Genomic DNA, 18,404 nt, shown 5'->3' with positions numbered 1-18,404 from the left:
GCTGTAAGTGGGGGCTCTGGAAAGCAAGTTCTGATGTGGAGCAGAAAGGAGAGAGCAGACATGTCTGGGCCCTTGAAGGACTCTTGAACTCCTGGGGGGATAACGGACACCAAAGGACCTCGGAATGATGGGTGTGTGTGTTCTTTCCCATGTCACTGTGGCTGCTATAAGGTGGTATAAGTAAATTGTGCTATAAGTAAAAACATTAGCACAATAAGTGGCAGAAAAGTTAAGATTTTGTGGATTATCCTTTCTTTAGGTGGCCGGGAAGATGGTAGGCATTCAGACTAAGCATGTCTACCAAAAGCAGCCAACCATCTTTCCAAATAAGGAGAGGGTCCTGCTTGGAGGAACTGGCAAGGAGAAGTTTCTGTGATACTACAGAAACATCGGTCTTGGCTTCACGGTGCCCAAGGAGGCGATTGAGAGCACCTATATTGACAAGAAATGTCCCTTTGCTGGTAATGTCTCCATCCGAGGGCAGATTCTGTCTGGTGTGGTGACCAAGATGGTGAAGATGCACAGGACCACTGTCATCCTCTGAGCCTACCTCCACTACATCTGAAAGTACAACCACAGGACCACGTCCATGCACCTGTTGCCCTGCTTCGGGGACGTCCAACATCGTCATGGTGGGCGAGTGCCAACCCTTGAGCAAGACTGCGCTTCAACGTGCTCAAAGTCCCGAAGGCCACTGGCACCAAGAAGCGATTCCAGAAGTTCCGAGACTAGACATCTGTTCAAACCCCTGAAGAAAATAATTTTCCCAGTCAAAAAGATTCTGTGGAGTACTTAAGTATCTTGAAATTCTGCCCTTACAGATGGGATAGACATAGACTCACACTGCTAACTGAACCGTTCTATCTTCCATTCCTTTATGATCCCATTACTCTTATCTTTGATCTACCGTGAGTGCCACAGGTTCATTGTGCCCAAGTGTGACAGAAATAGTCTTTAAAAATATACTTTCTGGTACACAGCAGGTACCTAACTAAAATTTGTTAATTCTCTGTACTTCTTCTACACCGCTAAGTTTTAGCAAGGGCAACTTAGAAATTTTCAGAGTCCATTCCAGTAAGGTTGGACCAGCTGGGGACACGAGGAGGAGAATGGAGAGTAGAAAAGGAGAAAAAACCTTCTTTCCATTTCTTGCTATTCCTTACCTGGGGGAGTTCTCCCCAGCTTCAGCTTCTTTTGACCCTTCCAGAACCTGAATTATGACCTACCTTCAGAGGTACCTGCATTAGCCAGGCAGCTTCTCTTCTCAAGGTGTGAGCCCCAACTTCATGGGCCCCTTCCTCTGAGCTCCTGATGAGCTTGGGGCAGCTGGGCAGCAGTCCGTCCACAGTGGTCAGAGCACCATCTTACCGGCTTTGTTCCTCTGAGTCGCCAGCTTCTAGTAATCCCACACTGGACCCTTTGGTGCCTCCCACCCCGTTGGTGGTAACTGCTTCCTGCAGTTATTGTTTTTCCTGGGTTCTCTTCATGTCCTATTTCTGCTAACATCTGTGGAACAACTGCACGTATTAATTCTCTAGTGAAATACCTACTGTGGTGTCTTATTTTGTTGCCTAGAGCCTGACTGATATTCTTAGACTCAATAGTGTTAACTAATTTACTCCCAATACTTGCCTCATTTTCAGAAAACTGGAAGGTATTTGCAATATATCTGCATTTTACAGGAGCAAGACTTGAGTCAAAGAAAATTTTTACTAGTTATACACGAGTAAGTTACTGCATGCTATTCATTCTATTGTAGTTTAATACAACAAATGTTTACTAACTACCTACTACGTGTCAGGAACTGTTTGGTGCTGGGGATGCAGATATAAGTGTCATTGTTCCTTATCCCTATGAGAGAAAGGAATTCCTACCTGTTGTATGGTAATAGGAGCTTTAATAAAGGATGCACAAGAGGTTGTGGGATCCTGGAGAAGGAGACTTTGTACACTGGGCTTTAAGAAAGTTTTTTTTTAAAGATTTTATTTATTTGACAGAGAGAGCAAGAGAGCACAAACGGGGGAACAGCAGAGAGAGAGGGAGAAGCAGACTCCCTGCTGAGCAGGGAGCCCGATGCGGGGCTCGATCCCAGGACCCTGGGATCATGTCCTGAGCCAAAGGCAGATGCTTAACTGACTGAGCCACCCAGGCGCCCGTGGGCTTTAAGGAATTTAAGTGGACACTGGTATTCACTGTGGGTTTTCAGAAACCATAAACAGAAGTATATCCTTGAAAGCTTGATACAGTCAGTGCTTTATATGGAGCAGTTACACGTCAAAGGGTTGGGATGCTCTGGCAGATGCTCAAGGACGAACATAGATCACTGGATTCTCTGTGTCCTATAGTTAATCGCAAATAACCACAGCAAAGTTACTAATCCAGGAGGATTTAGACTTGACAAACATGACCAGGATGAAGTCATATATCCAAAATTAAATGTCATATTTAGAGTGTGCTAAATCTTACACTCACCAAAATTGCTGAGGAAAGAACTTGTGGGTGAAGATCATAACGATTTAATCAACTGTTTCACTCACATGTGGTGAGTGGCTTTGGTTTTTTTTTAAGCTTCACCAAGTGATGGTTTATAGCTACACAGGACATCTGTTGCTTTTACCAGCTCAGCATCCATTTCTCCTTGTTAAAAGCCCAACCTTCCTTCCTTCTGCTTTGGCGATCTGTCTCACTGTGACTGCTGTTTTAAGGCACCTTCCCGTTCATGGCCAAGGGATGACCAACCCCAGGCTGAGCAGATTCTCTTCCCTCAGAACCGGAATCTTGCAGAAGCGGATTCCTCCTGAGACCCCAAGAAGCCCTGGCTCCTGCAACTAGCTCTTCTCTGAGCCCAGTTCTGCAGCTTTTTCTTGAATCTACAACCACCAAAGGACAGCCAAAGAACCCTGACACAGAAGCTTAACTATCACTTAATTTATTTCAGATAGTTTCTTCTGCCTGGAATGCTTCTTACTCCCATCTTTCCATTTCCAAATACTGTATTTCCTCCAGAGATACGGACTAGTTTAATGGCTTTCATAGATATTTGAGCTATACTTGTAGGTGTCTATTTATATGGTCGTGAAGGGACTGTCTGGATCCAGAGAGATGGATCTGGGATTCACCCCAACTTTCCAGTTAACTTAGTGTGTGAGCATGGCAGCTTTAGGTAGGTAGGTGCCAATCAGATCTCCCTTCAAGAGAGAACCTGCTGTAAGAAATTAGTGAACCTTCAGAATCCAGCTCAGCTTTGTCCAAGCTTTCGCTTGGCTGCTCCCAGCTAATGACTGAGTTGCCTATGGTTTTGAAAGCTGAGTTCATCTTTTCTAACACGAAAATCCTCCAGTGGGCAGTCTTTGCCCTGGGGCTGCCCACTGACTGGCCAAGATGCTCTGCTCACAGAGCTGCACTGCAGTCTGAGGCTCTAGCAAATCATTCTTCCTCCCCGTCTCAGTTCACATGTGTCACATCTGCCGGAGCCTTCCAGCTTACTCCTTCTCACTCTTATTTTCCACACAGCTGGTTCCCCAAGTAAGTCCCCTGCATTTGTAATTCCCCCTTCTGTGGAACAGTCTGTGACAAGGACTAACCTCTTTGGATTTCTCATTTATGAAACAGGAGCCCCACTTCTGATATCATTGGGTTAATGTTGAAAATTAGAGAATATTCTCCCCAGTACAGGTCTTGGCATGGACTCCAATAAATGCTTTTTTATTGACGTACATGCAAAAAAAAAAAATGCATCGATCATCAGTGTACAGCTTGCTGAGAAGTGACAAATGGAACATTTCCAGCACCTCAAAAGCATCGCCTCAGGCCCTATCTCAACCAGTATTCCCTCACTCCTCCCAAAAGCAACCACTATCCTGTAGTGATTTCTAACACTACACTACACACTGCCTGTTTTGGAACTCCATTTAAGTGAAATCCTACAGTCTACTTTTAATGTTTTTCAATGTCTGGACTCTTACCTGGAGCCTTCTGTTTATTTTGGGGGAGAGGTGTTGAAAGGCATGTTGTTGTCATAGCTCCTTCTCCTTGCATTGCAGTATTTGATTTGTGAGCATCTCACAACTTATCCTTTCAACCGTAAATGGACATTTGGGTTATTTCCAGTTTTTGGAAACTATGAATAATGCGGTTATGAACAGTCTTCTAGGTCTTTTGGTAACGATGTTTTTGAGGCGTACACCTAGGATTGGAAATGCTGGCTGCTGAGATGTGTCCGTTGCGCTTGTTTTTCAAAGTGACTGTACCAGTTTCCACTCCTGACAGTACATGAGTTCCAGCTGTCCCACATCCTCATCAACACTTCCTACTGTCCTCTTTTGTCATTTAGTCACTCTGGTGGGATACGTAATAGTATTGCATTGTGGGCTTATTTTGTAGTGGGATTATTGTTTCAGTTTATGTTTCTCTGGTATCTAATGAATTTTAATACCTTTACAAGTATTTATTGACCCCTTGGATGTTCTTTTTCTGTTTAGCTTTATTCAGTTATACTTAAAATACCGTAAAATATAGTCACTTTAAGTGTGCAAATAGATGATTTCTAATAAGTTTACAGTTGTGCAGCTATCATCACAATCTCATTCTTTTTTAAGATTTTATTTGAGACAGAGAAAGAGAGAGAGAGAGCACGAGTAGGGGGAGGGGCAGAGGGAGAAGCAGGCTCCCCACCGAGGAGGGAGCCCGACGTAGGACTCGATCTCAGGACCCTGAGATCATGACCTGAGCCGAAGGCAAACACTTAACCGCCTGAGCCACCCAGGTGTCCCATAATTTTTTTTTTTTTAAGATTTATTTATTTATTTTGGGGGGGAGGGACAGAAGAAGAGGGAGAAAGAATCTCCAGCAGACTCCCTGCTAAGTGCAGAGCCTGAGACTGGGCTTGATCTCACAATCTCAGGATCTGAGCCGAAACCAAGTCTGACACTCAACCAACTGAGCCACCTAGTTGCCCCGCCAGTCTCATTTTAGAACATTTTCATCATCTCAAAAAGAAACCTCGTGCTCACTTACAGTCACTCTCCCTTCTCAACCCCTGCCCCTAGTCTACCCTCCGTCTCCATAGAATTACCTTTTCTGGACATTTCATATAACCATTATAATATGTGATCTTTTAGGACTAGTTTCTTTGACCTAACATGTTTTTGAGGTTCATCTGCATTGTAGCATTTATCAGTGTGTTGTTCCTTCTCATTGCTGAATAGCATTCCATTGCATGGATAGAACATATACTGTTTATCCATTTACCAGCTGGTGGATATTTGGGTTGCTTCTACTTGTTGGCTATCATGGATAATGCGCCTTTGGGCGTTTGCATACAAGTCTTTATGTGGACATGTTTTCTCTTGGGCAGATACCTAGGAGTGGAATTGCTGAGTCATATGGTAAATCTATGTTTACTATTTTTAAGAAACTGCCAAACTGTCTTCCAAAGTATTGTGCCATTTTACATTCCCACTAGCAATGTGTTAAGTGCCCTGGCTTCCCCACAATCTCACAATATTTGTTTGTCCTTTTTATTTTAGCCATTTGGTGGGTGTGTAAAAGTACTGCGTTGTTTTAATTTGCATTTCTCTGATCACCAAGGAGGTGGAATACATTTCCATATATTTATTGACGACCTGGATATTACCTTTTGTGGAGTGCTTGTTCAAAATCTTTTGCCCAGGGGCGCCTGGGTGGCTCCGTCGGTTAAGGGGCTGCCTTTGGCTCAGGTCATGATCCCAGGGTCCTGGGATCGAGCCCCGCATCAGGCTCCCTGCTCAGTGGGAAGCCTGCTTCTCCCTCTCCCTCTGTTTGCCGCTCTGCCTACTTGTGCTCTCTCTGTTAAATAAATATTTTAAAAAATTAAATTAAAAAAAATCTTTTGCCCATTTTTCTATTGTCTGCCTTTTTTGTTTTTAAAGATCTTATTATTTTTTTTTAAGTAATCTCTACACCCCAAGTGGGGCTCAAACTCTCAAAGCTGAGATCAAGAGTCACATGCTCTACTGACTCAGCCAGTCAGTCCCCCGTCTGTCTTTTTTCTTAATGATTTGTGGAAGTTCTTTTGGGTACATGTGGACATATGTAATGCAAGCCTCTTCTCCCATGTTGTGGCTTATCCTTTCCTTCTTGTAAGGGTGTCCTTAGATAACAGAGTATCTTAATTTTAATTAAGTCCATTTTATCTAAACTTTTTCTTTTATGGTCAAAGCCTTAATGGTCTGTTTAGGAAATCTTTGCTTCCCCCAAGTTTGTGAAGATATTATGTTTTATTTTAAAAGCATTATTGTTTTATATACCTTAGATCATTTACAATCTATTTGGTACTTTTGTTGTGTGAGGTAGAGTCAAGATTCCTTTGATTTTCTGTTGTTTGCAATATAATTGAAAAGGCTATTCTTGCTTCACTCCAGGGCAGTGTATTTGTCAAAAATAAGCTAAGTGTGCCTTGTTTCTGGACTCATGACTGTATCTCATTGTCTCTCTTCATGCCAATGTTGCTCTATCGTCTCTTGAAATCTGGTAGCCTAAGACTCCCAGGTTTGTGTTTCTTCTTCGAGATTGCCTGGAGTGTTCCTGACACTTCGCATTTTATGTAATTTTAGAATCAATTTGTCAATTTCTATAGAAGTATCTGCTGGGATCACACAGAATCTTAACATCAACTGGCAGCCTTAAAACATCAAACCTGGCAGCCTTAAAACATCAAACCTAATTCTGGGGCATCTGGGTGGCTCAGTCGGGTTACGTGTCTGCCTTCGGCTCAGGTCATGATCCCAGGGTCCTGAGATCGAGCCCTGTGTCAGGCTCCCTGCTCAGTGGGGAGTCTGCTTCTCCCTCTGCCTCTGCTCATCCTCCCCCCTTGCCTTGTGTTCTCACAAATACATAGAAATACAGTATCAAACCTAATTCATCAACATGGCATCCTCTGCCATTTATTTAGGTCTTCTCTAATTTCAGTGATGTTTTGTTAGTTTTAAGTATACAGATCTTACATCTCATTTTTTCTTATCTGGTAGTTTTCTGTAATGTAAATGGAATCCTTCTAAAATTTAATTCTCTATTACAGATACGTTGACAGTGCATCTAGCTGTTTTTCCAGATTCACTTATGATTTCTAACAGTTTATTTGCAAATAATGGTATTTTTATTCCTTCCCAAACCTTTTTTTTTTTTTTAAGATTATTTATTTGAGAGAGTGAGCTAGAAAGAGCACAAGCCGGGGGAAGAGGTAGAGGGAGAGGGACAAGCAGGCTCCCCGCTGAGCAGGGAGCCCAATGCAGGGCTGGATCCCAGGACCCTGAGATCACCACCTGAGCTGAAGGCAGACACTTAACCCACCGAGCCACCCTGGCACCCCCTTTACAATTCTTTTAATCTTTCATTTTTAAATTTCTTAGTTTTCTAGGTTCATTGAAGTGACTAGGATCTCTAGTACAATGAATAACAAGTGGTGAAAGTGAGAATATTTGACTTCGTTCCTGATGTCAATGTAGTAGATATTAAAAAAATGTTTCTTGCTTTCTCCTAAGATCCTTTAGGAACAGTCTGCAATTTCTCAGTAAAATCTAACATGATCCCTTCTGCTAGGTTTGGTATGGGAGCTTCTTGGACCTTCAGTACAAGATACTGGTTATTTCTGTAATGAAAAAGCATATAAGGAACTTGAAAAAAGCAGAATTAAAAAAGCCCCATGGTAAGTTTACCAATGTATGATAAACATACTGAAAGGACAATTAAAGAATGAAAATGCACTCTTTATGACCTTAAGTGAGATTCTTGGTGAAAAGTAAAGGAACCAACTTTTTTTCTTCCCTTGACCAAGAAACTTTCTGAACATGATCACACTTTATCCTCCTAATAGCCACGTGAAGTGGCCATTATTTTCCATCAACAGATAAGGAGATGGAGGCCCAGGCAGCTTGAGTAAGTTGTCTAAGTGGTTAAGTGCTATGGTTCGGCTGGCTAGTAACGACTGAGTGTTACACCGACATGTATAATCTCTATGTGCTGTAGAAATTCTGAAAACCAGAAAGTAGTCTGGCTTAAGCAGTGAGAGCTGTCGTGCAAAAGTTATAGCCTGAACTGAGTGACCTGAGTGAAGTAAAAGGTTTACATTTTTGGTGACAAATCAAAATTTCAGGGTGGGAGAGCTTATGAGTCAAGCAATGAAACTGGAATGATCATGGCCTCTAGGTGCCATTGTTCCAGGGTGCTTGGTGCTTGGTGGAATTGTGGGGAAGAAGGATAGACAGAAGACTTAACAAAAAAAAAAAAGTAATTTGATGAAAATACTTTCTCTCACAAGAACCTGTGGGTTTACTTACCCAGTTTTTCCTTCCCAATTACTATGCCTCCTTCCACATTATTCATACATTAACTATAATCAGTATTTATCGAATGCCTACTATGTGTAAGGTACAGTGTAAGAAGCTGAGCTTGTTATATATATTTGTTCATACTGTTTGTGTTATGTAACAGTGGTTCATACTTTTAAAGTTAAAATTTTCTTTTACATTAAACACCGGGACGCCTGGGTGGCTCAGTCAGTTAAGCGTCTACCTTGGCTCACTCAGGTCATGACCCTGGGGTCCTGGGATTGAGTCCCGCATTGGGCTCCTTGCCTTGCTCAGCGGGTCAGCGGGGAGCCTGCTTCTTCCTCTGCCCCTCCCCCTGCTCTGACAAACAAGCAAATAAAAATCTTATTAAAAACAACAAAAAACCCCAAAATAGGCATGCACATAAATAACCAAATAGTCCTTAAAGTTTGTCACCCCAAATACATGCCCCTCCCCCACCCCTCACCTCAAAAACTTTTAGATTATTTTACTTCTGTCACTAAATAAGCTATTTATTTTTATTTTTAGGATTTTATTTATTTGACAGAGACACAGCGAGAGAGGAAACACAAGTAGGGGGAGTGGGAGACGGAGAAGCAGACTCCCTGCTGAGCAGGGAGCCCGACTTGGGGCTCGATCCCAGGACCCTGGGATCATGACCTGAGCCGAAGGCAGACGCTTAACAACTGAGCCACCCAGGTGCCCCTATTTCTTGATTTTTAACTTTTAGGTATTATCCATTTATTTCCTACTGTGAAAGATGATGATCTAGGTAAGTTTTCTACCTTACCTCTACAACACCATGTCCTCTCCCACTTCAACTATGCTGCAATTTTGATTAGATGAGTATTTACTGTTAACAATATGATGCCATTCAGCCCCTGGTCGTAGTTGACTTTTTCTTTTCTATACACTATTTTGCTTTCCTGTTTATTTCAGTTTTATATAAGAAACAATACCATCACTGATTGAACCCTGGGGCCTTGAAAAATCCCTTCCACCCACCTCTGATTTCAGGCACTGAGGCAGTGGATGGTTCTAAATGGGCTCAGATTTACCTCATAACTCTTTCAGCTTTCTTCATCAGGGCCTTCTCTGACACTTAGGGAGCTTACCTGGCCGAAGTGCCAGGTACAACTTGGTACACTTGGAGATAATGCCCTGGCAGCAACTCTACCATGAGGAGTGAGAATCTGTAGATAAAGGCTCCGGCCACTTGTCTTTCAGGAGACAATTGTGGGAGCTATCATACCGCTTCTTAGAAGACCTGGTAGAATCCAGCTGCCATTGTCTACATGGCAGTGACTTCAATAATGAACTCTTCTATCATCCTTTCCCACTTCTCCATCTCCATATCAAAAGTCCCTCAGGCCTATTTTCTGGGGTCTCTGAAGTAAATGATCTTACCTTTGTTCTTTTCTCAGTCTGTCTTAGGAGAAACTTCTTACTCTTTGCTAGTGGTTTCACTCTTAAGATACTGAGATGCATCAGGTATTTTACCAGTTTATTCTTTCTGAAATGGTCTCTCCAGGAGCTTCTAATATGCTTCCGTTATGTTCTCTATGCCTGGTCTAGTGTCATCCTTGGATATCCCATCACCATCAATGGGATATCCCATCCCTTCATCTCCCTCCTGTGTGGAATCCCATTTTCTACATCTTATGTCTTCATTTATGCCCTGATTTTTATGAAGCACATCCTCTAGTAGCTTCCTGAGCAAGGCTATCTGGGAGGTAAGGTTTTTTAGAGCTTGTACTGCTAAAAATGTCTTCATTTTTACCCTTAGGTTTGATTAATAGTTTATTTGGGTCCAGAATTTTAGGTTAGACATTTCTTTCTGAATTTTGAAGGCAATGCTTCTGTTGAACTTTGATCCTGATTCTTATTCCTTGGTATAGAACTTGCGCTTTTTCTTTGGAAACAGATCTTCTCTTTGACCCCAGTGTCTCTGAAACTTCACAATGATGTGCTTTGGTATACGTTTTTGTAATCTACTGTTGTCTTTTCATTCTACAGTCTAAAGTTCTTTAGTACTGGAAAAACTTCTTGAAATACTCCACTGATTTCTTCCTTGTTGTTTCTTTTTGGAGAGACTGGATAATGGGCCTCCTGGGTTATTAATCTTCTTAACTTGCCCCCAGTGTTTCCATTTCCTTTTGTTTTATATTCTGAGAAACTTCAAGTTTTTTTTTTTAATGTTTCAAGTTTTTATTTAAATTCTAGTTAGTTAACATTTGCTTTAATACTGGTTTCAGGAGTAGAATTTAGTAATTCATCACTTACATATAACACCCAGTGCTCATTACAGAAACTTCTTCAACTTTATATTCTAAACCTTCTATTGAATTATTCAGCTATGCTATCATATTATTTTCTAAGAGCTTTTTATTTTTGGAAAGCTCCTTTTTTCATTTCCTACTCTTGATTCATAGCTACATCTTTCAGAATATATTTTTTTCTTTTGACATCATCTTGGATGATCTGTTCCATCTAAGTGCTTTTTTCCCAAAAACTGTTTTCTCCCTCTTATGTGATAGGTTTTCCTCAGAGATTTTATGTCTTGGTTGTTTTATCATTATTAATAGCATAGGACTATAAGATGAACTGCGAGCTCTGGATGCATGGGGTGGTGGGCATGTTAACTATGATTTTCTTGTCGGGATCTATTTAGGTCTTTCCACTTGAACTGGCTAGACTGCACAGAGAAGACTTCGAATATTGTTGGGATGGGAAGGTCTGGCTGCCAGGATTCAATGAGAGAAGGAGGACACTGGTCTTTGTACCTAGTATGTAAATATTCTGAGTACGGTCGCCTGCCACTAGTGTTCCAGTGTCCTTCAGTTCAGAGGCCCCCTTTAACATACCCGAAATAAACAAGCACACACTTACTGAAATCAGATCATATGTGCATTTTTGAAGAAAATTTACTTTATATTTTATTTGCATAACATTTTTTTGTTTGCATAGTGAAAAGAACAGAGTCACAAGACTCATGGTCTGGCTCAACCAACTTGCTGTGAGAACAGGGTAAATCTCTTAACCTGGCTAAACCCTTATTTCCTCATCTGAAAAATGGAAATGATAATACTATTTTACAGAACTGCTAAAGACTGACTGAGATTGTTATACTGTTGTCCTCTCAAGTAACTGCTGAATATAGTCTATACTTTGCTATTGCTAACCCCTTGTTCATCGTCTCAATGCTAACTGTTCTCAGTAAATGCATTAAGACAACAGGTACCAAAAGTGACACTTTAATTTTGAATACTAACAATAGCAAAAGAGAAACTCAATAATGGCCCTATCCTTTCTTATTTTTAGAATACTGGTTTTTATAATACTTATTTATACTATCCCATCAGGAATTCAATTTTATTTAAAGATTTTTTTTTTCCTTAAACCTACTCAAAATGAATACCTACATATGTGAAAAAACCAAGATTACACATGTAGCTGCTTTACAGTTTCCCCTCTGGTATAGTATAAGTAAAATACATATCACGGGCAGTTAAATACATCCCCCCCTACATCAGGGATGATCAAATATATGAATATTAATTTATTATGCATGATCCCTAATGTAAAAAAAAAATCACAGGTATATTATACTGCTTGTCAAGAATACATACACATGGTAGTCACGTCTAGACACACACACCCCTCTAACAATATTTCAACCATTATCAGTATCTTCTGTATGACCCCCTGCAACTATTATAATTGAAAACACAAAACTCCCTTTTAAGGCAATTCTGGATGATCCTGTATTATAAAATACTTGTGTTAAGCAAAACTGCATGTATGTACTGAATCCAAACACACTGCCTTTAACCCCTCAAAGTACTACTCTTAAAAGTTAAACAAAATTTTTATACATTATAAAAAAATTTAAACTGCTCTGAAACCCTCCTTTGCTAAAAGTTACATATATCACACCACTCCAGCAAGAGATTAATAAATAAGGATTAAATATTCTATTTTACAAAAACATACAGAATGGCCAATGTCAAAGTGAAAGGCTTATTTGATAATTTTTTTTATCAAATTATGTTCATTAAGAAGGAATAAAACATGGTATAAAATAAGAAAACTGTCACTAAATTTATCCCTCTGAAGATAATCACGAGTTGTTATCTAAAAATATCATGGCACCCTTGTTACAAACATTATTTTTTTAAAAGACTGTGTTTCCTGGAACTAGAGGACTATTTGTCTCATAGCTTTTATTAAGCAAACTTGATATAACCACCACACAGTGGCAAGAGATAGAACAGCTGTTTCCAGCTACAGAAAATATTGAATTCTACCTTAAAGTACAGATTATTTGAGATATAACCCATAAAAGTTAAAGTAAATCATAGTGTAGTTTGTACTGAACTTAAGATATTTTTGCTGATTTCAACAGAGTATAGTCATTTTCCTGTCATTTGAGATCAGTTTTTGTTGTTTAGTAACTATTTTCATGTCCAGCCAAGATGTAAAGATTGCTGTGTGCAGTAGGATTTTCTGTTGGCCTACTTTCCAAAACGACAACCCTGCAAATAAACCAAAACAAAAGGCTTGTTTAAAAGTAAAAACAGAGACTGCATGCTTCATTCAAATACTAATATCAAACCAGGAAAGAATATCATTGTTCATATTCTCATAAAGATCACAGGTGCACTGTCAAATTCAGCTTTACACTTTGTAGGTTAAAAACAAAACTGATCAACAACTGATGAATTTATGAATATAAAATACTGAAAACATTTCAGGATATTCTCATTATCTTACTCCAATTAAAACCAAATTTGCTTACTTGTATATGCCAATAAAAGGTATAATAAAGCTTTAGAACACAACTGATTCTAGAACAACATGAGGGTTAGGGGCACTGATCCCCTGCACGGTTGAAAATCCATGTATAACTTTTAACTCCCTGCAAACTTAACTATGAATAGCCTACTGCTGACTAGAAGCCTTACAGATAACATGAACAGCTGACTACCACATATTCTGTATGCTTTATGCATTTACATACTGTATTCTTACAGTAAAGTAAGCTAGAGAAGAAAGTTATTCAAGAAATCCTAAGAGAAAATACATTTACGGTACTGTACTGTATTTATTGAAAAAAAATCTGCATGTAAGTGGACCCATGCAGTTCAAACCTGTTGTTCAAGGGTCAACGATATACACTAACAAGAAGGGGGTGAAAGAAGAGCGTAGAGAAGAAAACAGGATTCTAAGAGACACCCATCCAAATACTGATTCTGTGACCAGCCTGAACTGGAAGATCAGAGGTTTTTCGTCCTTGCCTCACAACTGATGCCTACTACCGTAGCCAATTTTGCTGCAGTAACAACTTTTGGTGGGAAAATAGGAAGGGAGGGGTATTTTATTAATTGTAGAGGTAGACAATATAGACTTTGGAGAACAAAAGCTACTAAATTTTTTTCCTAAGATAGCACAGTTTTGGAATTTGTCTTTCATTTTGATCACAGAGACCACATAATTCCTTCTAATTTAGACTGACTTCAGAAACGGAGTCAAATGTTTTCTGATACAAAAATGTCAGGAGGTGCATCTTCTTTTGGGTTTATGTAGTGATAGTTAATAGAAGATAACAAACCAGGAACAAATGATGAAAATGAAGGGACCTGAAATATGTCATGGTACTAGAGGCGTGAACACACTTTGTTCTGGCTGACTATAACTATCTCTAGAATCACGATCCTCACGCTGGTGAAAAGATTGCTGAATTGAATAATTAAATTCTTCTTCTCTATCTCAATAACGATACAAAGAAATTTCTCTCCGTTGCTGAGCCTTCTAAGAATCTTGTTTGAAACAGTTACAGGGTGATAATATAATTAAGAACACAACTACTGAACTCCTTTGGTAATGAAATTAAAACAACCAAACTATTACCTGTCTGATCCCAATAAGCGGAAAACTCTTGTTTCATCTGAAATCTCCTGGGTAACCTATGAAAAGAAAATACCTATAGTCATACCTTCATCCCCATATTATTTAAATCATAATTTAAAAACCATTTAGACAGCAATTTTTGATAGGCTCAATTCCTCAAATGATATAAATTTTAGTAAGTTTTTTTTTTTGACTGCCTTATTATTAAGAAATAAATGAACATTTATGGAACATCTGGTATTGGTCAGGTACTGTCCTTAGGAGAATTCTTTGTGATATATAATTCCCATATTATTGGGGAAAAAACCCACTAAGGCTCAGAGAAGTTGAGTAACTTGCTTAAGATTATATAACTGGTAGACCCAGGATTTGAATACAGGTTTGCTGAACTGCAGAGCCCCTACTCTTTTTTCCTTTCCCTCAGTGCAAATGCTTGACATGGCACCCCATAGTCCACCTGTTCCACAGAGCTGTGCTGGGCACTCCCAAGTACTAGTGTCTTACTTCAGTGTTATCTATGGTATTCCTCTGCTCTGTTTTCTCCAAAGCTGTAGAAGGTACACAAACTCATGTGCAGGTACTATTCCAAAGTGTGGGGAGTTTATACTGCTGGGAATAACACTTAATCAAAAGAGACAGCAGTTGGCGTATAAATGCACCAGCCTTCCCACCTGAAGTATGCTCTATATCCTTCCTCAGTGGTCCCTTTACAGTTAAGCCCTGGCGCCCATAGTGGGAACCAGTTTATTAATATACTCTTTACTGTTTTTTTTATGGTTGAATGGTTGAGTAGTACTTTATGAATATCACAGCTAGGCCCAAATGAAGGATGAGAACACAAAAAGAAAGAGGTAAGCAAGATGAGTTAAAAATAGGAAATAGAATTCGTACGTGATATAGTGAGCAACAGGCATTTTCTGTAGATTTCTAACCACAGGAGTGACACACTGAGAAAAGCATCTAAGGACAATTATTTTATGGCAGTAAGTAGGACTACAGGTTTCATTAACTGCAGGGAGCTGGTGACATTTAGTCACATGAGTAACTAGATAAACTATGACATATCCAAAGACAGCTGATTTACGCTATTTTCTCTTAGAAGCATTCTGACTCCATATTCATGTAAGAGGTACAAATAATCAGTCACATATAAATATGAGCATGGATAAAACTAAAGATAATTCAAATAGAAGACTTTCAGTTTTAAAATAAGTCCAAAAATGTGTGAGACAATTGTGTAGAAGAATTACACAGGTACTCATATGAGTAGGAAATGTCTACGTTAGTATCATCTTAACTATTAGGATTCATCTCTCAAGGCGGGATTCCAGGTCCCTCTCCTGCATAAAATGTAGCCTGATTATCTCAACTAGAAGTGATTTTTGAAGACCCTCCCTTCAAATCCAGACTCTGCCATTTACCTAGCCACTTAACCTGGGCAAGATACTTAACCACTCTGTGCTTATAAAAAATGGGACTATGAGGGGCGCCTGGGTGGCTCAGATGGTTAGGCGTCTGTCTTTAGCTCAGGTCATGATCCCGGGGTCCTGGGATCTAGCCCCACATCAGGCTCCCTGTGAGCAGGGAGCCTGCTTCTCCCTCTCCCTCTGCCTGCCACTCCCCCTGCTTGTATTCTGTCAAATAAAAAATAAAAAATCTTAAAAAAAAAAAAAGGAACTATGAATAGTACCTAACCCCACTGGATTATTAGCTTTAAATAAGCTAATACTTGTAAAGTGCCTGGAACACAGACGGTCTAAAAGGTTTGATATTTATAATTATACTTCATTATGCCTTACACTGTTATAATAATAGTGTCTTGCATGTTGTTGGTACTCAATAATTACTTACTAAATGAGTTAATTTTCTTAGATTTTTCCTTAGTGCTGTGATCTAATACATATTAACTTAGAATTTAAAAAACAGTAGTAAAAAAGAAGCTATATGTTTATAGATTATGGAAAAGACTTATCAAATTTAGAGAAGTTTAGCAACCTTGGCACCACATTTACAGATTACAAATTAGAGAACTGAAATTGTACAAACTCATGTTTGACAATTCCTCATGGCCACTGAGAATCATACAATGAATACAAAATAAAATTATCTGAAGGGAAAATACTGGCAATTTTGCTCTATCAGTTAATAGCATTAAAGGCTCTAAACAGAGTAATGTGGGTTCAGAAAGAAAATGCATAAAATGAAGGTTTCAACATTTAAAATCTTTTGTGGGAATCACAGGAGGTAATGTGAGAAGCCTTACCTCATCTGATTTGAAGCTTTTACCCTGCATTCCATGTTTCCAGAAAGCCAACACACTATCTTGAAGGCATACTAAAAAAGATGAGAGAGAACTGAAACTAAAATAAAGCACAGAGTAATTCATTATACATTTTCCTTCACTGTTTTAAATAAATTCTAATGTAAATCTCTCCAAGTGCTTGGTGCAAAATTCCACTGTCTAGACCATCAGTTCCCAACATTTTTGTGGCTAAGCCATGCCTAAGCTCAAAAAATTTATTGAGGCAGGGTCATGCAAGTTTTCGAAAATATATATAACAGGCATTCATTTAAACATGAGCTAACTTCTACTGAGCTGGATATCAACATATTAATTTCTCTTTCATATGCTATCTTTTGTCTTAGATGAATAAAAAAATAAAACATACATAATTGTTTTTTTTGGATCAAAAACATGGTTATTTAAATACTGTCATATATTTACAAGTAGCTATTAAGGAAGCATCTTTTATTTATATTTACATTTCCCTACTACAAATTTTATTTTAAAACGTAAACCTGTCTTATAATCCAAAATGTACCCACGCACTGAATATTTGATCTGTGAGCCAGTTCTTATTCGGAGGGGCTCCCAGTTACAGTTCTCACTGCTGCGGCCTTCAGCACCCCCACCCCCACCCACCTCAGGCCTCTGGAGTCCCCTGGGCCTTTGCCCTGGACTTGCAGGCCCCACTGTCCACACAATGGTTCACCACCAAGCTTGCTCACCTTCCTAATGGCTTTGGATTCAGGAGTGACCATAACCCCAAAGTGTGGCCACCACATGACATGCCACAGCCTCTCCTGCTCCCTACCCATCTCCCCTGTTCCCCTGGTGTGACCTGAAGGTCTTGGAGGGAAACCTGTTCTTGTGCCTTGTCGATCTCTTATCTTCTCCTTGGTTTCAAGCAACAGGCCTGGGCTCACGGAGGCACCCTTATGGGGTAACTCAGAGGTTTAGAAATAGAGTAGGCAGGCCACACAATTGTGGGGGAGGAGAGCAGGCCCTTCCTGGCAGGGGGCTGCAGGTATTAAAGTGTAGTCAGTGAGGGAGAGAGCCCATTTGATTTTGGAGAGTTAGCCACATGCCCTACACAGTAAAGGTAAAGAGAGAAAGTGACTGAAGCATTTTGTTTCTTACTAGAATACGGACTCTGTAAAAAGTTAATTAAGAATGTTCTGGGAATATAAGTTAGCTCAATAAAAATAAAAGTATTTTACAGTAACAAATCACATGTTTCACTAACTGTGACAAATAAGAAGACTCAGTTACTGGTTTTATTTTTAAAAGGTGACTTAAAGGGACTCTTTTTTTACCCAGGAGGATCCTTGTAATTATTTCCAAGTTCACTAGCAAGGAGAGATGGTAGCTTAAGAGGAACAAACTTCTGTGTAACAATTAAAATTCCCTAAAAAATGTGACACATGTGAAAAACTTTAGGTACCAGTATGTTTCAGTTAAAATGAAAAGGAACTAAAGATCTGTATGTCAGAATCCCTACTGAAAATATTAAATCTTGGAAACTGGTATGCAATATCCAGCACATAAAGGAGTAAAAGAAGAAACTAGTTTCAAAATCCCTTTTGTCTGGGCATCTACAGAACGTTTAGGTTTCCTGCTTCAATAAATTAAATTTTCCAATTGCAAGCAAATTACTTTTATGTAAAATGTTTACACAGAGGGATGAACGTACTTTGCGAAAGGGCAAAATTCCGGTTGAGAAACCATTAAAATATTTAATAGATAAAACAGAAACTTTCTAAATGGGAAACACATTTTTAAAAGAATATACATTTAATTATGAAATACACGTATTTTTTACGGCCCAAATAAAAATTGCCAACGTTGCTTTTAACTATTTTTGACTTATAGTAGAGTCATATCAT

At 39.3% G+C, this 18,404-nt stretch overlaps 1 protein-coding gene and 1 pseudogene across 1 annotated transcript in view; one reads left to right on the top strand and one right to left on the bottom strand.

Annotated features, from left to right (window-relative positions):
• The first annotated feature begins 271 nt into the window (after positions 1-271).
• LOC110590565 lies at positions 272-732 on the top strand (annotated as a pseudogene).
• Positions 733-11,216: 10,484 nt separating this feature from the next.
• MAP4K5 (mitogen-activated protein kinase kinase kinase kinase 5) overlaps positions 11,217-18,404 on the bottom strand; it is a 110,701-nt gene continuing 103,513 nt past the window's right edge. The window contains exons 31-33 of the mRNA XM_044918069.1: positions 16,501-16,571; positions 14,238-14,293; positions 11,217-12,862 (exon numbers count right to left, since the gene is read on the bottom strand). Coding sequence (XP_044774004.1) covers positions 12,775-12,862; positions 14,238-14,293; positions 16,501-16,571 — 215 coding nt within the window. The 3' untranslated portion in view covers positions 11,217-12,774. The remainder of the gene's footprint in view (positions 12,863-14,237; positions 14,294-16,500; positions 16,572-18,404) is intronic.

This window comes from Neomonachus schauinslandi, chromosome 9 (assembly GCF_002201575.2).
Source record: "Neomonachus schauinslandi chromosome 9, ASM220157v2, whole genome shotgun sequence".
Classification (NCBI taxonomy): Eukaryota; Metazoa; Chordata; class Mammalia; order Carnivora; family Phocidae; genus Neomonachus; species Neomonachus schauinslandi.
The sequence above is the reverse complement of the archived record's forward strand: the minus strand, read 5'-3'. Positions and strand labels throughout refer to the sequence as shown.